Genomic DNA, 24,107 nt, shown 5'->3' on the forward strand with positions numbered 1-24,107 from the left:
TTGGCGGGCCCAGTCACTCCCAAAAAAGACAGCCGGAAGACCCGCTACCAAGGCGGCTTCCTCATGACTTTCGGCCTCCTCTCTCCGCATCCTCGGTCGGTGGCAGGCTCTCCCGCTTTGGCGACATTTGGCTGCCACAGGTCAAAGACCGTTGGGTGAGAGACATCCTGTCTCACGGGTACAGGATAGAGTTCAGTTCTCGTCCTTCAACTCGATTCTTCAGAACTTCTCCACCTCCCGACCGAGCCGATGCTCTTCTGCAAGCGGTGTGCACTCTAAAGGCAGAAGGAGTGGTGACCCCTGTTCCTCTTCAGGAGCAAGGTCACGGTTTTTACTCCAATTTGTTTGTGGTGCCAAAAAAGGACGGGTCTTTCCGTCCCGTTCTGGATCTAAAACTGCTCAACAAGCACGTGAAAACCAGGCGGTTCCGGATGGAATCCCTCCGCTCCGTCATCGCCTCAATGTCTCAAGGAGATTTCCTAGCATCAATAGACATCAAGGATGCTTATCTCCACGTGCCGATTGCTCCAGAGCACCAGCGTTTTCTACGCTTCGTTATAGGAGACGAACACCTTCAGTTCGTAGCTCTGCCTTTCGGGCTGGCGACAGCCCCACGGGTCTTCACCAAGGTCATGGCAGCAGTAGTAGCAGTCCTGCACTCTCAGGGTCACTCTGTGATCCCGTATTTGGACGATCTACTTGTCAAGGCACCCTCTCAAGAGGCATGCCAACACAGCCTGAACGTTGCGCTGGAGACTCTCCAGAGTTTCGGGTGGATCATCAACTTTTCAAAGTCAAATCTGACCCCGACCCAATCGCTAACATATCTTGGCATGGAGTTTCATACTCTCTCAGCGATAGTGAAGCTTCCGCTGGACAAACAGCGTTCACTACAGACAGGGGTGCAATCTCTCCTTCAAGGCCAGTCTCACCCCTTGAGACGCCTCATGCACTTCCTAGGGAAGATGGTAGCAGCAATGGAGGCAGTCCCTTTCGCGCAGTTTCATCTGCGTCCACTACAATGGGACATTCTCCGCCAATGGGACGGGAAGTCGACGTCCCTCGACAGGAACTTCTCCCTTTCTCAGGCGGCCAAGGAATCTCTTCGGTGGTGGCTTCTTCCCACCTTATTGTCAAAAGGAAAGTCCTTCCTACCCCCATCCTGGGCGGTGGTCACGACAGACGCGAGTCTATCAGGGTGGGGAGCAGTTTTTCTCCACCACAGGGCTCAAGGTACGTGGACTCAGCAAGAGTCCACCCTTCAGATCAATGTTCTGGAAATCAGAGCAGTGTATCTTGCCCTACAAGCCTTCCAGCAGTGGCTGGAAGGCAAGCAGATCCGAATTCAGTCGGACAACTCCACAGCGGTGGCATACATCAACCACCAAGGAGGAACACGCAGTCGGCAAGCCTTCCAGGAAGTCCGGCGGATTCTGACGTGGGTGGAAGACACGGCATCCACCATATCCGCAGTTCACATCCCAGGCGTGGAAAACTGGGAAGCAGACTTCCTCAGTCGCCAGGGAATGGACGCAGGGGAATGGTCTCTTCACCCGGACGTGTTTCAGGAGATCTGTCGCCGCTGGGGGATGCCGGACGTCGACCTAATGGCGTCCCGGCACAACAACAAGGTCCCGGCTTTCATGGCACGGTCTCACGATCACCGAGCTCTGGCGGCGGACGCCTTAGTTCAAGATTGGTCGCAGTTCCGGCTACCTTATGTGTTCCCACCTCTGGCACTGTTGCCCAGAGTGCTGCGCAAGATCAGGTCCGACTGCCGCCGCGCCATCCTCGTCGCTCCAGACTGGCCGAGGAGGTCGTGGTACCCGGATCTGTGGCACCTCGCGGTAGGCCAACCGTGGGCACTGCCAGACCGACCAGACTTGCTGTCTCAAGGGCCGTTTTTCCATCTGAATTCTGCGGCCCTCAACCTGACTGTGTGGCCATTGAGTCCTGGATCCTAGCGTCTTCAGGATTATCTCAAAAGGTCATTGCCACCATGAGACAGGCTAGAAAACCATCCTCCGCCAAGATCTACCACAGGACGTGGAAGATATTCTTATCTTGGTGCTCTGCTCAGGGAGTTTCTCCCTGGCCATTTGCATTGCCTACTTTTCTTTCCTTCCTGCAATCCGGTTTGGAAAAAGGTTTGTCGCTCGGCTCCCTTAAAGGACAAGTCTCAGCGCTATCTGTATTTTTTCAGAAACGCCTAGCACGACTTCCTCAGGTGCGCACGTTCCTGCAAGGGGTTTGTCATATCGTCCCTCCTTACAAGCGGCCGTTAGAGCCCTGGGATCTAAACAGGGTTCTAATTGCTCTCCAGAAGCCGCCTTTCGAGCCTATGAGGGATGTTTCCCTTTCTCGCCTTTCACAGAAAGTGGCCTTTCTAGTAGCGGTCACGTCTCTTCGGAGAGTGTCCGAGTTAGTAGCGCTATCATGCAAATCTCCCTTCCTGGTGTTTCACCAGGACAAGGTGGTTCTGCGCCCGATTCCGGAGTTTCTCCCTAAGGTGGTATCCCCCTTTCATCTCAATCAGGATATCTCCTTACCTTCTTTGTGTCCTCATCCAGTTCATCAATGTGAAAAGGATTTGCATTTGTTGGATCTGGTGAGAGCACTCAGAATCTACATTTCCCGCACGGCGCCCCTGCGCCGCTCGGATGCACTCTTTGTCCTTGTCGCTGGTCAGCGTAAAGGGTCGCAAGCTTCCAAATCCACCCTGGCTCGGTGGATCAAGGAACCAATTCTTGAAGCCTACCGTTCTGCTGGGCTTCCGGTTCCCTCAGGACTGAAGGCTCATTCTACCAGAGCCGTGGGTGCGTCCTGGGCATTACGGCACCAGGCTACGGCTCAGCAGGTGTGCCAGGCGGCTACCTGGTCGAGTCTGCACACTTTTACCAAGCATTATCAGGTGCATACCTACGCTTCGGCGGACGCCAGCCTAGGTAGACAAGTCCTTCAGGCGGCGGTTGCCCACCTGTAGGAAAGGACTGTTTTACGGCCCTATCACGAGGTGTTATTTTACCCACCCAGGGACTGCTTTTGGACGTCCCAATTGTCTGGGTCTCCCAATTAGGAGCGACAAAGAAGAAGGGAATTTTGTTTACTTACCGTAAATTCCTTTTCTTCTAGCTCCAATTGGGAGACCCAGCACCCGCCCTGTTTTCTTAGGGATTTTTGTTTTTTCGGGTACACATGTTGTTCATGTTAAATGGTTTCAGTTCTCCGATGTTTCTTCGGATTGAATTTGTTTTTAAACCAGTTATTGGCTTTCCTCCTTCTTGCTTTTGCACTAAAACTGAGGAGCCCGTGATCCCACGGGGGGTGTATAGGCAGAAGGGGAGGGGCTTTACACTTTTAAGTGTAATACTTTGTGTGGCCTCCGGAGGCAGTAGCTATACACCCAATTGTCTGGGTCTCCCAATTGGAGCTAGAAGAAAAGGAATTTACGGTAAGTAAACAAAATTCCCTTCTTTGCAGCAGTGTGGGCTCTCAAAGCCATCTCTGCTTCTCTAGAGGAGATACATTCCCTCACCAAGGAATCTATGCCTGAGATGGTTACCTTAACTGCTCAGGCTTCAGCCTTTTCATCTTATGCCATGTCTGCCATGCTAGAGGCTGCTCACCGCACTGCGGTGGCTTCAGCTAATTCTCTTGTTATCCGCAGGATTTTGTGGCTTCGAGAGTGGAAGGCAGATGCTTCGTCCAAGATGTTTCTTGCTGGGCTCCCTTTTGCTGGTTCACGGCTGTTTGGTGAACAGCTGGATGAAATCATTAAAGAAGCTACTGGCGGGAAGAGTTCTTCCATGCCACAAACCAAGACCAGGAAACCCGCCCAGGGTAGGAATCAATCGAGGTTTCGTTCCTTTCGTTCCTCCAACTGGTCATCCTCTAAGCCTTCCGCCTCGTCCGCTAACTCAGCCAAGGATCAGAAATCCAACTGGCGCCCAAAAGCGCGTCCGCAGAAGACCGCAGGAGGTTCTGCCACTAAGGCAGCTTCCTCATGACTCTCGGCCCGCTCCAGCCACGTCCTTAGTCGGTGGCAGGCTCTCCCACTTTGGCGACGCTTGGTTAAAGCAAGTCTCCGATCAGTGGGTGAGAGACATCATATCTCACGGCTACAGGATAGAATTCTCTTCCAGCCCTCCAAACAGATTTTTTCTCTCAACTCCCCCCTGCTCCAAGGCCGCCGCCTTCTCGCAGGCCGTGGCGTCCTTGCAGGCAAACGGAGTGATTGTCCCAGTTCCCGCTCAGGAACAGTTCAGAGGTTTTTACTCAAATCTCTTCCTAGTTCCAAAAAAGGACGGTACCTTCCGGCCCATCCTGGATCTCAAGCTTCTCAACAAGCATGTCCGGGTGCGGCATTTTCGCATGGAGTCTCTGCGATCAGTCATTGCCTCTATGACCGAAGGGGAGTTCCTGGCGTCCATCGACATCAGAGATGCCTATCTCCATGTGCCAATCGCAGTGTCACATCAGCGTTGGTTACGTTTTGCGATAGGGGAGGATCATTTCCAATTCGTGGCTCTCCCCTTCGGGTTAGCCACGGCCCCTCGGGTATTCACCAAGGTCATGGCGGCAGTGATTGCGGTCCTGCACCTCCAGGGGTGAGCAGTGCTTCCTTATCTGGACGACCTTCTGGTCAAGGGTACATCCAGCGCAGACTGTCAGCGGAGTGTTTCGCTCACTCTCGCCACCCTAGCCCAATTCGGGTGGATTGTCAATCTTCCCAAATCCACTCTGACTCCGACCCAGAGTCTCACGTACCTAGGGATGCAGTTCGAGACTTTGCCGGCACTTGTGAAGTTGCCCTTAATCAAACAGCAGTCTCTCCGGCTAGCGGTGCGCTCTCTCCTGAGGCCCCGCCGTTATTCCCTCAGGCGCCTGATGCAGGTGCTGGGTCAAATGGTGGCCTCCATGGAGGCGGTTCCCTTTGCCCAGTTCCATCTGCGTCCTCTGCAGCTGGAAATTCTCCGCTGTTGGGACAAGCGGCCTTCCTCCTTACAGAGGTTAGTGGCTCTGTCGCCACGGACCAGGAGCTCTCTTCAGTGGTGGCTTCGACCCCTCTCCCTGTCCCAAGGGCGCTCCTTCCTGACTCCGTCCTGGGTGATTCTCACCACGGATGCCAGCCTATCCGGCTGGGGAGCGGTACATCTCCACCACAGAGCACAGGGCACTTGGACTCCGTCCGAGTCAGACAACGCGACAGCGGTTGCCTACATCAATCACCAAGGCGGGACACGCAGCTGCCTGGCAATGTTGGAGGTCCAACGCATTCTTCAATGGGCGGAGGAGTCCAAGTCCACCATATCCGCAGTCCACATCCCTGGCGTAGAAAACTGGGAGGCAGATTATCTCAGCCGTCAATCCGTGGACGGTGGCGAGTGGTCCCTGCACCCGGCAGTGTTTCAGTCAATCTGCCGCAAGTGGGGCACTCCGGACGTGGACCTAATGGCATCCCGTCACAACAACAAGGTTCCGGTTTACGTGGCTCGCTCCCACGATCCTCAGGCCTTCGCCGCGGACGCTCTGGTTCAAGACTGGTCCCAGTTTCGTCTGTCCTACGTGTTTCCCCCTCTAGCTCTCTTGCCCAGAGTCCTGCGCAAGATCAGAATGGAGGGCCGTCGAGTCATCCTTATTGCACCGGACTGGCCCAGGCGAGCTTGGTATCCGGACCTGCTCCAACTGTCCGTGGAGATGCTGTGGAGATGTCCGTGGAGATGCTCTCGCAAGGTCCGTTTTTCCGCCCGAATTCTGCGGCACTCAAATTGACGGCGTGGCTCTTGAGTCCTGGATTTTGACGGCTTCTGGTATTCCTCCTGAAGTCTTCTCCACTATGACTCGGGCCCGTAAGTCTTCCTCCGTCAAGATCTATCACAGGACTTGGAAAATTTTCCTGTCCTGGTGTCGCTCTTCCGGCCATTCTCCTTGGCCATTCTCGTTGCCGACCCTTCTGTCTTTTTTACAGTCCGGTCTGCAGCTAGGACTGTCCCTCAACTCTCTCAAGGGACAAGTCTCAGCTCTATCAGTGCTGTTCCAGCGGCGTCTCGCCCGGCTGGCTCAGGTCCGCACCTTCATGCAAGGTGCGTCTCACATCATTCCGCCTTATCGGCGGCCCTTGGATCCCTGGGACCTTAACTTGGTCCTCACGGTATTGCAGAAACCCCCTTTCGAGCCCCTTAGGGAGGTTTCTTTGTATCGTCTTTCTCAAAAGGTGGCCTTTCTAGTTGCCATAACTTCTCTCAGGAGAGTCTCTGATTTGGCTGCGCTCTCCTCGGAGTCACCTTTTTTGTTTTTTCACCAAGACAAGGTAGTTCTCCGTCCGACCCCGGACTTTCTTCCTAAGGTGGTCTCTCCCTTCCACCTTAACCAGGATATTTCCTTGCCTTCCTTCTGTCCGGCCCCTGTTCATCGCTTTGAGAAAGCGCTGCATACTCTAGATCTGGTGTGTGCTCTCCGGATCTATGTGTCTCGCACCGCTGCGCTTAGGCGGTGCACCTCTCTTTTTGTGCTAACCACAGGGCGGCGCAAGGGTCTCTCTGCTTCTAAGCCGACCTTGGCCCGTTGGATTAGATCGACCATTTCGGACGCCTACCAGAGTACTCAGGTGCCTCCCCCGCCGGGGATCAAAGCACACTCGACCAGAGCTGTCGGTGCCTCTTGGGCTTTTAGGCACCAGGCTACGGCTCAACAAGTCTGTCAGGCTGCCACTTGGACTAGCCTGCATACCTTTTCGAAGCACTACCAAGTGCATGCTCATGCTTCGGCAGATGCGAGCTTGGGCAGACGCATCCTTCAGGCGGCTGTCGCCCACTTGTGAAGTTAGGCTCCGCCTACTTCTTGGTTTTTTCTGTTTATTCCCACCCAGGGACAGCTTTGGAACGTCCCATGGTCTGGGTCTCCCAAAGGAACGATAAAGAAAAAGAGAATTTTGTTACTTACCGTAAATTCTTTTTCTTATAGTTCCGTATTGGGAGACCCAGCTCCCTCCCTGTTGCCTGTTGGCAATTTTATTGTTCCGTGTGTTATCACCGGCTGTTGTCGTGGACAGAGTCTCCGGTTGTTCCGGTTCTTACTCGGTTCTACTTGTGGGTGGCTAGTCTCCTTCAGCTTTTGCCCTAAACTGGCTAGGACTGGCTACCAGGGGGTGTATAAGCTCAGAGGGAGGAGCTACACTTTTAAGTGTAGTACTTTGTGTGTCCTCCGGAGGCAGAAGCTAAACACCCATGGTCTGGGTCTCCCAATACGGAACTATAAGAAAAAGAATTTACGGTAAGTAACAAAATTCTCTTTTTTCTCTATCTCGTTCCGTTGTCGAGATAAAATGCTAACGCCGTTGTTTTCCACCAGGTGGCTCTATACGTGGTTTCATTGCGTAGCGCATGGCTACTTTACTATACCTAGACACCACTTCTATGCCTATAGCTGCCGCCATTCTCAAGTTAATTGCGCTGGTCAGGATATTGGTGGACACACTGTATATGTTTGTGTGTGTGTGTGTATATATATATATAGATAGATAGATATATATATATATACATTTTTATATATGAATATACAAATCTAAATTATATATAAAAAATTGTTTAAAAGAACTGAAGTCCTCAGTGGTTGATACCTGTTAATGGCTAACTGAAAAGATGGTAATAATAGCAGCTTTCGAGACTACTCGGGTCTCTTCTTCAGGCTCAATATAACACAAAATCTGAAGAGTCACATATTTATACACAACAGGACGTAGAATGGGGCAGTATATAAAACAAGTTATGTGAAGCAGAACTATCAGTATGGCAAGAGGACAAACTGTTGTGGCCATAAATATTGCTGCAATTCAGTGTGAAAGTTTTATTGTCCTCCGATGGAGGTCTGGTCCAGTCTGTGATGCCCACGGATGGTCTGAGGAGCACATCTCTTAATTGATGTAGAAAGACCTTAATCCATGAGACACATTCATTCCTGCTCTGAATGTGTCTATATATATATATATATATATATATATATATATATATATATATATATATATATATAATACATATACATATATATTTTATAAAGAAATGAAAGATTAAAAAAACAACATATTTATAATAAAAAGAGATTTAACAAAATAATGTCAGTTTCTGATGATTTGTTCTCTTTGAAGACCGCTATAATCCATTTAATGCAGGGCATATTAGTAATCTCTGTGAATGACTACATTTGTTCCCATCCATGTCTCCTGCTCCCTTTTTTTAGAAAATACCTTCTCACATTGAGACTTATTCCTTTTCTCCTTGCGCCTCCCTGTTCTTCTATCCTCGGGGGTTTCCTTCCTCTCACTGGCCCTCATGTCCTCCTGCAGGTGGTGAAAGTCGGACTGGTGGAGACGTCCCCCCCAAATACTGGTATGTGAGGAAGAAGAGCTCCCTAATCTGCACCAACCCTTCAATCCTAACAGATCTCCCCTTCTCTGTCCGTCCTGTGTATCTGCGATGGCCGCCGGCTGCACTAACCGGTTGAGTTCTGTGTCCCCACAGATGCGGAGGATTCTCTGACTCTTGGTGTCGGTCTCCCGTCTACGTCTCCCCCTTCTTCAGCGGGGATCCTCCGTGATTGCTCAGCGACCCCTCCATCTTCGCCGTCTTTAAGTGCCAATCTACAGGGAAACACAGGGTCAGAGGAAATGTTCTGCACTTCTTTCTTTTGCATAAGTATATATTGAAATGCTAGGGGCAAAAATGTACAGGTAAACCTTTCCAAAATATCGTTTTTGAGAGAGCCACACTTTTTTTTTTACTGCAATTTTGGATGGTTGTTTCAGAGAGGCTTCACTGAACATTATTATTATTATTATTATTATTATTATTATTATTATTTATTTATAGAGCACCATTAATTCCATGGTGCTGTACATGAGAAGGGGTTACATACAGAACACATATACAAGTTACAATAGATAGACTAGTACAGAGGAGGGACCCGCCCTTGCGGGATTACATTCTATAGGATTTTGGGGAGGAGACAGTAGGTGGGGTGTAGATTGGGCGGCAGCTCCGCACGGTGATCGGGGGCAGCTCGGCACGGTGATCGGGCGGAAGCTCCGCACGGTGGTCGGGCGGCAGCTCCGCACGGTGGTCGGGCGGCAGCTCCGCACGGTGGTCGGGCGGCAGCTCCGCACGGTGGTCGGGCGGCAGCTCCGCACGGTGGTCGGGCGGCAGCTCCGCACGGTGGTCGGGCGGCAGCTCCGCATGGTGGTCGGACGGCAGCTCCGCACGGTGGTCGGGCGGCAGCTCCGCACGGTGGTGAAGCAGGGAGGTAATTGTAGTTTATAGGCATTTCTGAACAGATGGGTTCCGTTTGAAGCTTGCAAGGGTAGCAGATAGTCTGACGTGTTGAGGCAGCGAGTTCCAGGAGACTGGGGATGCTCGGGAGAAGTCTTGGAGTTGGTTGCGAATGAGAGAGGAGGAGAGGAGGAGATCTTGGGAGGACCGGAGGTGACGTGTTGGAGCGTAGTGGGAGATTAGTTCAGAGATATATACGGAAGAGACAGTTTATGCACAGCTTTGTAGGTCCGTGTTAGTAGTTTGAATTGGATACGGTGGAAGATTGGGAGCCAACGGAGGGACTTGCAGAGAGGAGAAGCAGGGTGGTATTGAGGAGAGAGGTGGATCAGTCGGGCACCAGAATTAAGGATGGACTGGAGAGGAGCGAGCGTGTTAGCAGGGAGACCACAGAGGAGGATGTTACAGTAATCGAGGCGGGAGATTATGAGAGCATGCACTAGCATTTTTGTAGATTGCGAGTTGAGGAAAGGACGGATTCTGGAAATATTTTTGAGGTGGTGAGGGATTAGATGTGTGGTATAAAGGACAAGGCGGAGTCAAAGGTCACTCCGAGGCAGCGAACTTTGGGTACTGGCGAGAGCCTGGTGTTATTTATTGTAATAGATAGATCAGGTGGAGAGTAGGTGAGATGGAGGAAAGATGATCAGTTCAGTTTTGGCCACATTGAGCTTTAGGAAGCGAGAGGAAAAGAAGGAAGATATAGCAGATAGACACTCTGGGATTCTGGACAGCAGAGAAGTGACATCTGGGCCAGAGAGGTAGATCTGAGTGTCATCGGCGTCCCAGGCCAAATGTATAGATAGAAAAAAGTAAGGGTCCCAGGACAGAGCCTTGAGGGGACGCCAACAGAGAGAGGGCGGGATGAAGGGGTTGTGTGGGAGACACTAAAAGTGCGGTTGGAAAGGTATGAAGAGATCCAAGAGAGGGCGAGATCTCTGACACCAAGGGAAGAGAGGATCTGTAGTAGCAGGGAGTGGTCGACGGTATCGAAGGCTGAGGACAGGTCTAGAAGTAGGAGTATAGAGAAGTGGTTGTTAGCTTTGGCAGTAAGTCATTTGTGATTTTTAGTCAGGGCAGTTTCGGTGGAATGATGTGGACGGAAGCCGGACTGTAGGTTGTCAAAGTGAGAGTTAGAGGAGAGGTGTGAGGAGAAAGTTCAGCATGGACGTGCTGTTCCAGGAGTTTTGAGGTGAACGGGAGTAGTGATATGGGGCGATAGCTGGTAGTAGAGGTTGGGTCGAGGGAAGGTTTCTTTAGGATAGGTGTGACTGATGCATGTTTAAAGGCAGAAGGGAAGGTACCAGTCGTTAGAGAGAGGTTGAAAAGATGGGTTAAGGCTGGAATAAGGATAGGGGCGAGGTTGGGGAGGAGGTGGGATGGGATGGGATGGGATGGGGTTAAGTGCGCAGGTGGTGAGGTGCGCTTTTGAGAGAAGACGTGCAAGCTCTTCTTCGGGGATGGTGGGGAGGAAGTTTATGGGGGAGGGGCAGTGGTCAGTTATATGATGGGGTTGTGGTGGCCGTGCAGAGAAGACTGTGGTCGATTTTTTTCTTTGAAATAAGAGGCAAAGTCATCTGCAGAAATGAGGGAGGTTGGAGGGGGCAGTGGTGGGCGAAGGAGGGAGTTGAAAGTATTGATAACTGTTTGGGGTTGTGTGTTAAAGTGGATATGAGGTTTCTGAAGTAATCCTGTTTAGCGGAGGTGAGAACATTGAGCCTTATCTTAAAGAACAGCAGTGAAATGATATTACAACATGACCTGCAAACATTAAAAAAAAAAGATCATTTGGACCAGATAAGGTTGGTGTATTTATATTAAAAGTCCACGTTAGAATGGCTATATATTCATTTCTGAAACTTTAAACTCCGTCTTTACCCACCTAGCCTGAACCACAAATCCTCAGCGTCCCTTCTCCATGCTGAATCTCCACCCTCCAAGCATGATTAACAGCTCCTTAGTGTCACTCCTCCCAGCTGAATCTCCATTCATCTGACCTGAGTGACAGCTTTTCCCTTTTTCTACTTAGCCTGAGCCACAGCCCCTCAGTGTCCCTCCTCCCTGCTGAACACAACCCACTAAGTGTGATTGACAGCTCCTTAGTGTTACTCCTCCCTGCTGAACACAACCCACTAAGTGTGATTGACAGCTCATTAGTGTCCCTCCTCCCTGCTGAACACAACCCACTAAGTGTGATTGACAGCTCCTCAGTGTCCCTCCTCCCTGCTGAACACCACCCACTAAGTGTGATTGACAGCTCCTTAGTGTTACTCCTCCCTGCTGAACACAACCGACTAAGTGTGATTGACAGCTCATTAGTGTCCCTCCTCCCTGCTGAACACAACCCACTAAGTGTGATTGACAGCTCCTTAGTGTTACTCCTCCCTGCTGAACACAACCCACTAAGTGTGATTGACAGCTCATTAGTGTCCCTCCTCCCTGCTGAACACCGCCCACTAAGTGTGATTGACAGCTCTTTAGTGTTACTCCTCCCCGCTGAATCTCCATCCATCTGATCTGAGTGATCGCTTTTCCTTTTTCCTACTTAGCCTGAGCCACAGTTCCTCAGTGTCCCTCCTCCCTGCTGGACTCCACCCATTGAGCATGATTGAGAGCTCTTTAGTGTCAATCCTGTCCTCTGAATCTCCATCTATCTCACCTGAGTGACAGCTTTTCCCATTTCCTTCCTAGCATAATTGACAGCTCCTCAGTGTACCTCCTCCCTGCTCAATGTCCACGTGCCTAACCTGATTGACAGCTCTTCTGTTTTACTCCTCCCTGGTAAATCTGCAACTAGCTAGCCTTTCTGACAGCTCTTCATGGTCGCTGCTGAATCTCCATCCATCTGACCTGAGTGACATCTTTTCCCTTTTTCTACTTAGCCTGAGCCACAGTTCCTCAGTGTCCCTCCTCCCTGCTGAACACCGCCCACTAAGTGTGATTGACAGCTCCTTAGTGTTACTCCTCCCTGCAGAATCTCCATCCATCTGACCTGGGTGACAGCTTTTCCCTTTTTCTACATAGCCTGAGCCACAGTTCCTCAGTGTCCCTCCTCCTTGTGAACACCGCCCACTAAGTGTGATTGACAGCTCCTTAGTGTTACTCCTCCCCGCTGAATCTCCATCCATCTGATCTGAGTGATCGCTTTTCCTTTTACATACTTAGCCTGAGCCACAGCTCCTCAGTGTCCCTCCTCCCTGCTGAACACCACCCACTAAGTGTGATTGACAGCTCCTCAGTGTCCCTCCTCCTTCCTGAACACCACCCACTAAGTGTGATTGACAGCTCCTTAGTGGTACTCCTCCCTGCTGAATCTCCATCCATCTGACCTGAGTGACAGCTTTTCCTACATAGCCTGAGCCACAGTTCCTCAGTGTCCCTCCTCCCTGCTGGACTCCACCCATTAAGCGTGATTGAGAGGGCTTTAGTGTCAATCCTGTCCTCTGAATCTCCATCTATCTCACCTGAGTGACAGCTTTTCCCATTTCCTACCTAGCATAATTGACAGCTCCTCAGCGTACCTCCCCCCTGCTCAATGTCCACGCGCCTAACCTGATTGATAGCTCTTCTGTTTTACTCCTCCCTGGTAAATCTGCAACTACCTAGCCTTTCTGACAGCTCTTCATGGTCACTGCTGAATCTCCAGCTATCTCACCTTCTCAGTGTCCTTCCTCCTTGTCCAACTGCTGCTGAATGTGCACCTACTTACTATAATTAACAGCTCCTCAGTGTACCTCCTCCCTGCTCAACTACCACTTGCCTAGCCTGATTCGCAGCCCTTCCTTTTTACTCTTCCCTGCTGATTCTGCACCCACCTAGCCTTAATGTTAGCTCCTCATTGTCACTCCTCTCTGCTGAATCTCCATTCGTCTCAACTGAGTGTCAGCTCTTCCCCTTTTCTCCTCCTTGCTGAATCTCCGCACACGTAGTCAAACTAACAGCTTCTCCCTGCTGAATCTCCATCTTCTTAGCCTGATTGAAAACACTTCAATTTTTACTCCTCCCTGCTGAATATCCTCCCATCTAACCTGATTGACAGCTCCTCAGTGTCCCTCCTTCCTGCTGAGATCTCACACTTCTCAGTATAAGCTGCAGCTGCCATTCAGGCTGGGTGGGAAAAGACTGAATACATGTTGACTCATCAGCTCTCTCACTCTATAGCTGACCTCATAAAATGCTGATTTTATGATCAGGATTATACAGCCATTCTGACCATGATTTTCACAATAAGTACAGCAGCCTCATCAAGTCTAAAATATCTATTTAGTATTGTATACCATTTGTATTGTGAAAACTAGTGACAGATCCCCTTAAAGTAATTTTTTTTCAGGTGAATTAGTGTTTTTTGTTTTTGTTTGTAACAGATTTTACATTTGTGACTTCCTTTGTTAGGAAATTTGAGGTGTTTTCTGAGATAAAGGCATTCTGATCTGACCGTTGCTGCTTTTTATGTAGGACGACTTCAGATGCTTTAGGATTGCAAGTGGATTATTGGCTGACGTGTGACCGCAGAAAAGAGAGGGAAGGAGGAGGGAAGAACACTCTGCGGAGTATATTCCGCTCTGTTGTTGTGTCACGTCTGCCCGGTCCGGATACACCGCCTGGTAGTATGAGCCTGAGCGTGGTAACTACTGAGTCACGAAACAAGAAAGGTAACTTACCTCTATTTTGTATAAATAACATTAAAAGGGGCTACCAATTTTGGAAAATCCTTGTCCTCTTTATAAACAAACTGCAGACAATTTTATTAATTGCATCACCCTCCCCAGGTCCAGTGCTGAGCCTCTGCCTCTACTCCCAGTGTCTGTTATTGCCTGCAGCCAATAGCTGAGCTCAGCACAAGCGGCACAAGCTTCTGAGCTCACTGATTGGCTGCAGTGCTGTCGGTCTGATGACAGCACTGTAGACAATATCTGACTCCTGAAGTAGCGGAAAAGACTCAGCGCTGGACCCAATGAGGGGGTGTAAGGCAGAGAAGAGAAGTTTTTTTAAAATGTTTAAAATAAAAAAAACTTTGTGGCAAATTGATACGAGCAGGAGGTTTGATATTTGTACGTCATGTACTTTTTTATATATTATTTCTTCTTATTTCTTTATCGTTCCTTTGGGAGACCCAGACCTTGGGTGTTTAGCTTCTGCCTCCGGAGGACACACAAAGTACTACACTTAAAAGTGTAGCTCCTCCCTCTGAGCTTATACACCCCCTGGTGAGCCAGTCCCAGCCAGTTTATCGACCTTCTAGTCAAGGATCCATTCAGCGCAGACTGTCAGCGGAGTGTCTCGCTCACTCTCGCCACTCTAGCCCAATTCGGGTGGCTTGTCAATCTTCCCAAATCCACTCTGACTCCGACCCAGAGTCTCACGTACCTAGGGATGCAGTTCGAGACTTTGCCGGCACTTGTGAAGTTGCCCTTAATCAAACAGCAGTCACTCCAGCTAGCGGTGCGCTCTCTGCTGAGGCCCCGCCGTTATACCCTCAGGCGTCTGATGCAGGTGCTGGGTCAAATGGTGGCGTCCATGGAGGCTGTTCCCTTTGCCCAGTTCCATCTGCGCCCCCTGCAGCTGGACATTCTCCGCTGTTGGGACAAGCGGCCTTCCTCCTTACACAGGTTAGTGGCTCTGTCGCCACGGACCAGGAGCTCTCTTCAGTGGTGGCTTCGGCCCCTCTCCCTGTCCCAAGGGCGCTCCTTCCTGGCCCCGTCCTGGGTGATTCTCACCACGGATGCCAGTCTATCCGGCTGGGGAGCGGTATGTCTCCACCACAGAGCACAGGGCACTTGGACTCCGTCCGAGTCAGCCCTTCCAATCAACGTGCTGGAAACCAGAGCCGTGCTTCTAGCTCTCCTAGCTTTTCACCACCTGTTGGCGGGCAGGCACATTCGAGTCCAGTCAGACAACGCGACAGCGGTTGCCTACATCAATCACCAAGGCGGCACACGCAGCCGCCTGACAATGATGGAGGTACAACGCATCCTTCAATGGGCGGAGGACTCCAAGTCCACCATATCCGCAGTCCACATCCCAGGCGTGGAAAACTGGGAGGCAGATTATCTCAGCCGTCAAAGCGTGGACGGTGGCGAGTGGTCCCTGCACCCGGCAGTGTTTCAGTCAATCTGCCACAAATGGGGCACTCCGGATGTGGACCTAATGGCATCCCGTCACAACAACAAAGTTCCTGTTTATGTGGCTCGCTCCCACGATCCTCAGGCCTTCGCCGCGGACGCTCTGGTTCAAGACTGATCCCAGTTTCGTCTGTCCTACGTGTTTCCCCCTCTAGCTCTCTTGCCCAGAGTCCTGCGCAAGATTAGAATGGAGGGCCGTCGAGTCATCCTCATTGCACCGGACTGGCCCAGGCAAGCTTGGTATCCGGACCTGCTCCAACTGTCCGTGGAGATGCCGTGGCATCTCCCGGACCGTCCAGATCTACTCTCGCAAGGTCCGTTTTTCCGCCCAAATTCTGCGGCCCTCAAATTGACGGCGTGGCTCTTGAGTCCTGGATTTTGACGGCTTCTGGTATTCCTCCTGAAGTCATCTCCACTATGACTCGGGCCCGTAAGTCTTCCTCCGCTAAGATCTATCACAGGACTTGGAAAATGTTCCTGTCCTGGTGTCGCTCTACCGGCCATCCTCCTTGGCCATTCTCTTTACCGACCCTTCTGTCTTTTCTACAGTCCGGTCTGCAGCTAGGACTGTCCCTCAACTCTCTCAAGGGACAGGTCTCAGCTCTGTCAGTTCTGTTCCAGCGGTGTCTCGCTCGGCTGGCTCAGGTCCGCACCTTCATGCAAGGCGCGTCTCACATCATTCCGCCCTATCGGCGGCCCTTGGATCCCTGGGACTTTAACTTGGTCCTCATGGTATTGCAGAAACCCCCCTTTGAGCCTCTTAGGGAGGTTTCTTTGTATCGTCTTTCTCAGAAAGTGGCCTTTCTGGTTGCCATAACTTCTCTCAGGAGAGTCTCTGATTTGGCTGCTCTCTCTTCAGAGTCACCTTTTTTGGTTTTTCATCAAGACAAGGTGGTTCTCCGTCCGACCCCGGACTTTCTTCCTAAGGTGGTCTCTCCCTTCCACCTTAACCAGGACATTACCTTACCTTCCTTCTGTCCGGCCCCTGTTCATCGCTTTGAAAAAGCGCTGCATACTCTAGATCTGGTGCGTGCTCTCCGGATCTATGTGTCTCGCACCGCTGCGCTCAGGCGGTGCACCTCTCTTTTTGTGCTAACCTCAGGTCGGCGCAAGGGCCTCCCTGCTTCTAAGCCGACCTTAGCCCGTTGGATTAGATCGACTATTTCGGACGCCTACCAGAGTACTCAGGTGCCTCCCCCGCCGGGGATCAAGGCACACTCGACCAGAGCTGTCGGTGCCTCTTGGGCTTTTAGGCACCAGGCTACGGCTCAGCAAGTCTGTCAGGCTGCCACTTGGACTAACCTGCATACCTTCTCGAAGCACTACCAAGTGCATGCTCATGCTTCGGCAGATGTGAGCTTGGGCAGACGCATCCTTCAGGCGGCTGTCGCCCACTTGTGAAGTTAGGCTCCGCCTACTTCTTAGTTTTTCTGTTTATTCCCACCCATGGACTGCTTTGGAACGTCCCATGGTCTGGGTCTCCCAAAGGAACGATAAGGAAAAAGAGAATTTTGTTTACTTACCGTAAATTCTTTTTCTTATAGTTCCGTATTGGGAGACCCAGCTCCCCTCCCTGTTGCCTGTTGGCAAATTCTTGTTCCGCGTGTTATCACCGGCTGTTGTCGTGGACAGAGTCTCCGGTTGTTCCGGTTCTTGCTCTGTTCTACTTGTGGGTGGCTATTCTCCTTCAAATTTTGCACTAAAGTGGCTGGGACTGGCTACCAGGGGGTGTATAAACTCAGAGGGAGGAGCTACACTTTTAGTGTAGTACTTTGTGTGTCCTCCGGAGGCAGAAGCTAAACACCCATGGTTTGGGTCTCCCAATACGGAACTATAAGAAAAAAAATTTACGGTAAGTAACAAAATTCTCTTTTTTTTATATTTATTTTTTATTAGAATATATTTATGATTTTATATATATTTTTTTTATACTTGTTACTATTGTGATTATTGTTATTGTATAATGCATATATTTATTATTATATGTACACTAGCTGTAGTACCCGGCGTTGCCCGGTATAGTAACTAAGTGTCTGTCTCTCTCCCCTCTCCCTCTCTCTGTCTCTCTCTGTCTGTCTCTTTTTGTGTCTTTCTGTCTGTCTCTCTCTGTCTCTTTCTTTCTGTCAGTCTGTCTCTCTCTGTTGTTCTATGTCTGTCTCAGTTTCTTTCTGTCTCTTTCCGTGTCTCTCTATCTGTCTCTCCACTGATATTATATTACCTCACACATAAGCTTCTTATACTAATAATGTCCTTTGTTGCCTATAGCAACCAATCACAGCTCCTATTAATGACCTGTAGCTCCCAGGTGCATTGGCTTTAGTGTAAGCAGGTTTTTTGGTGTATAACTGTAATACACGAGGTTAAAATTTCCCCTCAAAACATAGTCTATGATGTTCCCTGAGTCAAATGAGGTGTCTGTGCAAAATTTTGTAACTACAAGTGCAACGGTGCGAATTCCTTTAGCGGACATACATACATACATACATACAGTACATACACATATACATATACACACACATACATACATATGCGCACACACACATACATATGCGCACACACACATACATATACATACATAATACATATACACACATACATACATACACACACACATACATACACACACATACATATGCGCACACACATACATACATATGCACATACATATGCACACACACACATACATACATACACACACACACATACATACACATACATACATATACTCACATACATACATACATACATACACACTCAGCTTTATATATTAGATGTATGTTATTATTATTTTATAAATGTATTATATATATACATTTATATTATTTCTTTTATTTTTTTGTAGTGCCGACCATTTTCCTTAGTAAGAAACCAAAGGAAAAAGAAACTGATGCCAAAAGTCAAATCATAGAAGGAATCATAAGACTTATTTGTTCTGCTCGGCAGCAGCAGACCATGTTACGAGGTGAGGACGGGCACTGTGCAAGGGAAGGGAAGTCAGCTTCTTAAGTCAAGGCAAAGAAAAAACACAAAGCTGCTAATTTTCCCCAATATCCTTGAGCATCATCACATAAACTTACAAGATATGGGACCTTCTTTTAGCCCAAAATACAAGTAAAAAAAGATTTTTATTTTTTTTTTTTGTAATTTGGTTTATTTAAGAATAGTGCACCTTCTATATAGTGCACTGTGACTCCCTATAGCCATGGAGCTGCTGACTCACGATCTGTGCAGCTTCTGACTCACGATCTCTGCGCAGCTGCTGACTCACGATCTGTGCGCAGCTGCTGACTCACGATCTGTGCGCAGCTGCTGACTCACGATCTGTGCGCAGCTGCTGACTCGCTATGTCCCCACAGCTGCTGTGACTCACAATTACTGCGCAGTTGCTGACTCGCGATTTCTGTGCAGCTGCTGACTCACTATATCCACGCAGTTGCTGACTCGCGATCTCTGTGCAGCTGCTTGCTCACAATCTTTGCTCATCTGCTGACTTATGATCTCTGCTCATACTCATCTGCTGACTGAAAATCTTTGCGCAGCTACTGCCTCACGATCTCCGTGCAGCTGCTTACTTGTGATTTCCGCGCAGCTACTGCCTCATGATCTCTGCTCATCTGCTGACTTACAAGCTCCACGCAGCTACTAACTCACGATCTCCATGCAGCTGCTTACTCATGATCTCCGCGCAGCTGCTTACTCATGATCTCTGCGCAGCTGCTTACTCATGATCTCTGCGCAGCTGCTCACTCATTATCTCTGCGCAGCTGCTTACTCATGATCTCTGCGCAGCTGCTTACTCATGATCTCTGCGCAGCTGCTTACTCATGATCTCTGCGCAGCTGCTTACTCATGATCTCTGCGCAGCTGCTTACTCATTATCTCTGCGCAGCTGCTTACTCATGATCTCTGCGCAGCTGCTTACTCATGATCTCTGCGCAGCTACTAACTCACAATCTCCATGCAGCTACTAACTCATGATCTCTGCGCAGCTGCTTTCTATTGTAAAATCTGTGACGTGGCTTTTATCTTTCTTACTAGTCCTCGTCCGTCCTGTGCATTACACTATTATGTCCTCACATTGTTATATGCCATTATTTATGCTCTTTTCTACTTTCTGTCTTTCAGTCACAGTTGACGGCCGGCTCTTCAGTGATGTGAAGTTTTTCCAGGTGGCGTCCCAGTGGCCCACTCACGTAAAATACTTTCCTGTTGGGGTGTTTAGTCCGGCCGGAAAGCCCTGAATATCCTTCCCTGAAGCCGTCACACGGGGGCGCTATCTGCACACTCTCGACATTCACTTTCACACATGCAACTCTCGTGAGCCGTGACGCCGTGTCATATTTCAGTGCATAGTGGTACCTTTCTCATCACATCTCCCCGATGGACGTGCTGGTGACGAAGCGCTGATACCATCTGTTACATTGTACCCGTGTGATCATCATCATCACATCGGCCATCACGTGCCACATGTTACATATCTATGTCACATAACATAGACCTGAAAAGCTAAAATTTATGGGAAAAACAAGCAAACGTGGTGTTTGTGTGCTCCGCTGACATTCCCTTTGCACATACGCTGCATTTTATGTGCGGTTTTGCACATACATTGCGGCAGCCGTAATGTCAGCTCCTCATATTAGGTGCCATGGGTCCACATCTGTCCATAGCTTGTGTCCTAGTGTAGTTGGATCCTTGTGTCGTATTGATTAGTATCTCCATATTGTGTCTCGTCTCTGCTGCTTCTAAGCTGGACTTGATCAGCTTCCCTACGGAGGAATCTCCGTGCTTCATTTCGTGGTTCATTTTCCATTAGTGCAAATCCTTCCCACGCTCATTGTACTGTGCGTAGCCAATGATTAGCGGCCAATCCGCCACATCTGAACGTAGCCGATGGATTAGTCCTCCCCCTTCACCTTTCTTAGCAAAAATCTGCTTTCAGATTCCCTTTATGTAATCTGAGAGCAGCATGATGCCGGGACTGAGACCCTGATTCCAGCAATGTGTCACTTACTAGGCTGTGTGTTGCGGTTTTAATAAAATATCAGTGTTTTATCAGCAGGAGATTATCACTATAGGACTAGATGTCTCGTGCCTCCTAGTCCCCCTCTGTGTAATTCTACTCCCACCACTGATTGGCACTGGGCTGTGTGTTACTGTTTCAATTAAAATCAGTGTTTTATCAGCAGGAGATCATCAATACAGGACTAGTTGTCTTATGCCTTCTAGTCCTCTTCTGTGTAATTCCACCCCACCACTGATTAGCACTGGGCTGTGTATTCCTGTTTCCATAAAATATCTGTTTTATCAGCAGGAGATTATCAATACAGGACTAGTTGTCTCGTGCCTCCTAGTCCTTCTCCTCTGTGTAATTCCACCCCACCACTGATTAGCACTAGGCTGTGTGTTCCTGTTTAAATAAAATCAGTGTTTTATCAACAGGAGATTATCAATACAGGACCAGATGTCTCGAGCCTCCTAGTCCTGTTCTGTGTAACTCCACCCCCACCACTGATCAGCAGCTTCCTGTCAATATACAGTATACACAGAAAGCTGCCTATCAGTGATGTGAGCGGGGTTATTCAAGTCTCTGCATTCTTAGATCTGCCACAGAGAAAACAGGCATTGTATCAAAATGACAGCAAGCAGCCCAGTAAGTGACACATCGCAGGAATCAGGCTCTCAGCCTCTACATCATACTGCTCTCAGATAGGGCAGCAAAATCTCTTTAAATATACAGTGTGTCCACCCATATCCTGTCCACCGCCATTAACTTGAGAACGGCGGCAGCTATAGGCATAGAAGTGGTGTCTAGGTATAGTAAAGTAGCCATGCGCTATGCAATGAAACCACCTATAGCGCCACCTGGTGGAAAACAACGCAGTTAGCATTTTTATCTCGAACACGGAACGAGATAGAGAAAAAAAGTGAATTACAAAGTTGCAGGGCATCATCAATTCAATACGAAGCGACACCTTGCATGCAGGAATGCTATGATATGAAACCCATGACCCCCCAAAACATTGAATGCTGGTCACGCATATGGCGCTCATTTAACTTTGATGCTCAAAGTGGCCCCCGTCAGCTGCAATGCACATCTGGGCTCTGGACAGCATACTGTATCTTGCTGCACGTTGTGCAATATGGTAGGTGACACGTTTGCACAAGCGTCTGTGATACGTCGTCGTGGGTCCTGCAATGTTGGTGGAGGGGTCGCATACACCTGCTGTTTGATGTGACCTCACAGAAAGAAGTCCAATGGTGTCAGGTCAGGTGAGCGTGGAGGCCACTCCACACAGCCACCATACCCAATGACTTGTAGGAAGGTCTCCATGAGGTATCGCTTCACGTCCGCAGCCTTGTGAGTTTTACACGTTCATATCATAGCATTTCTGTATGCAAGGTGTCGATTCGTATTGAATTGATGATGCCCTACAATTTTGTAATTCACTTTTTTCTCTATCTCGTTTCTTTTTCCAGATAACAATGCTAACTCCTTTGTTTTCCACCAGGTGGCGCTATAGGTGGTTTCATTGCGTAGCGCATGGTACTTTACTATACCTAGACACCACTTCTATGCCTATAGCTGCCGCTGTTCTCATATTAATGGCGGTGGACAGGATATGGGTGGACACACTGTATGTGACGTTTAGAAATTAATTCTTGACAGGTAAATATAAGGGTCGTTCATGAATTCAGCCCCCAATTTATTAGGTCAGCATGGGGGGATTTCAGAAAAATACCTCCTGATCTTTGATGGGGTCTGCAAGTGACTATCAGATAGGTAAAGTGTGCAGGATGGCAATTAAAGGTTTATTCTGATGTAGTCTTCAGCAGCGCACCACTCCCCAATCCCGATTTCCATCTCGCCTGGTTCGGGCGGCGCGCTCCCGAATGACCAACATGGAAGACCACCGACATGTCTGCACCGTTCTGAGCTATGCTACTACTGCAAAAATAGGTAGCTCCATCTGCTCCATCAGAGGAGTGCAAGGGGACTGAAGCTTGCTGGATCCAGTGATCTGATCAGCTTCAGAGCAGCGCTTACAAGCTCTATAGCAAAGAGTTTGCAAGCGCGTTGCTACCTATCATAGATTGCCATATTAGGCTCCAATTGGCTCCTATTAAAATAAAGACTAATGCGAATGCGTTCAGATCCACATAACTAGCGAAGCGGAATAACTTAACAATATGCAACAGTTTTGCGTGGACAAGGCTGATATATCCCTGTCCGGGAACTGACAAAAAGAAGAATGTACTGCGATGTGTCAGGGGGTTTTATTGCTCGATGAATGGGGTCCATAGCGTTATATCGGAAATGCTCGACCCCTTTCTTCATGAAGCAAAAGACTATCGCGCACAGGTAAACACGCATCCTCTATAGCGCTCATGTCAGATCTTAGCTCCATTAGCTTCTATTGGAGAAGAATGAATGTATCTGTTATATTTATAGAAATTAAGCTTATAGTCTTAGTGACATGGTGTGGCGGCATTACTATCCCCTATGTGACATGGGGCAGCACATTTTTTTTCTCTCTTCTTTTGGTGCGACGTATTAAAAATCCAAAAGAAGAAGGTTGTGGGGAGTGTTCTCAGCTTCTTAAATAGGTAAAATGTCAAAAAGCAATTTACCGCTTAAAGGGAATCTGTCACGCTTTTGTGTTTTTTAAGTTATTAATATGGACATACAGGTGACATAAAGGTGAAATTAGCCATTCCTGTATGCCTCCTGTATGAGGGGCCGTTTTGGAAAAAACCCTCTTTTATATGTTCTGTCTTCCGGGCTATGGGGCGTGCGCTGCTAGGAAGTTAAGTCGGACTCCAGTTTTCATTATTCCCAATATCTCCTCTTCTGTTTAGTATGCGCCTGTGATGGCAGGAGCGCAGCCGAAAATCCAGCGCATGCGCATTCTGACTGCCGACTCTCCCCTGCACTGTGATACCGCTGGCGCCTGCGCACATCCAAATTGAAGACTGTGCCCACGGAAGGGTGAAAAAGTACAAGGGGAGAGACGGCAGGCAGAATGCGCAGGTGCGGGATTTTCGGCCGTGCTGCTGACATCACAGGCACATACTAAAGAGAACAGGAGAAATTGGGATAATGAAGACCAGAGGCAGGCTTATCTTCCGGGTAGCACGCGCCCCATAGTCTGGAAGATAGAAGATATCAAAGAGGATTTTTCCAAAATGACCCCTCATCCAGGAGGCTAATTTCACCTCTATGTCATCTGTATGCCCATGTTAATAACTAAAATACCACAAAAGCGTGACCAGTTCGGAGGGATTTTTGGTTCTGTAGTTTACTGCTCCTTGCCCAGATTACCGGCCAGCGCTGCAGTCTTATCATAGGTGGCCAGTTTTCTAAGCAAGGATCGCAGCGCTTACAAGGTTTTTGCTTTAGAGCTTGTCAGCGCTGCTCTGAATCTGGCTGGATTCGGCTACATTCAGTGCCATTGCACCCCTCTGATGCTGTGTCCGCTTGCAGCAATGAAGAGGATGCAGTTTGGGTCAGTGACACAGCCATGCAGCTAATCTGAACTGCTAGTCTTCAGGAGTGCACTGGCCCCCGGCAAGCAGGAGGCAGGGGAGCTGTGTGCTCCTGATCGCAATAGATGACAATACTCCTAGCCGAACTGCCAGTCTTCAGGAGTGCACCGCCCCCCCGGCT

At 49.2% G+C, this 24,107-nt stretch overlaps 1 protein-coding gene across 1 annotated transcript in view; it reads left to right on the plus strand.

Moving 5' to 3' along the window:
* The window catches only part of PACS1 (phosphofurin acidic cluster sorting protein 1), a 141,671-nt gene extending 120,447 nt beyond the window's left edge, over positions 1 to 21,224 (plus strand). The window contains exons 20-24 of the mRNA XM_075326269.1: positions 8,342 to 8,384; positions 8,517 to 8,652; positions 13,776 to 13,972; positions 18,285 to 18,404; positions 19,568 to 21,224. Coding sequence (XP_075182384.1) covers positions 8,342 to 8,384; positions 8,517 to 8,652; positions 13,776 to 13,972; positions 18,285 to 18,404; positions 19,568 to 19,683 — 612 coding nt within the window. The 3' untranslated portion in view covers positions 19,684 to 21,224. The remainder of the gene's footprint in view (positions 1 to 8,341; positions 8,385 to 8,516; positions 8,653 to 13,775; positions 13,973 to 18,284; positions 18,405 to 19,567) is intronic.
* Positions 21,225 to 24,107: the final 2,883 nt, after the last annotated feature.

Source organism: Anomaloglossus baeobatrachus, chromosome 10 (assembly GCF_048569485.1).
Source record: "Anomaloglossus baeobatrachus isolate aAnoBae1 chromosome 10, aAnoBae1.hap1, whole genome shotgun sequence".
In the NCBI taxonomy this organism is placed as follows: domain Eukaryota; kingdom Metazoa; phylum Chordata; class Amphibia; order Anura; family Aromobatidae; genus Anomaloglossus; species Anomaloglossus baeobatrachus.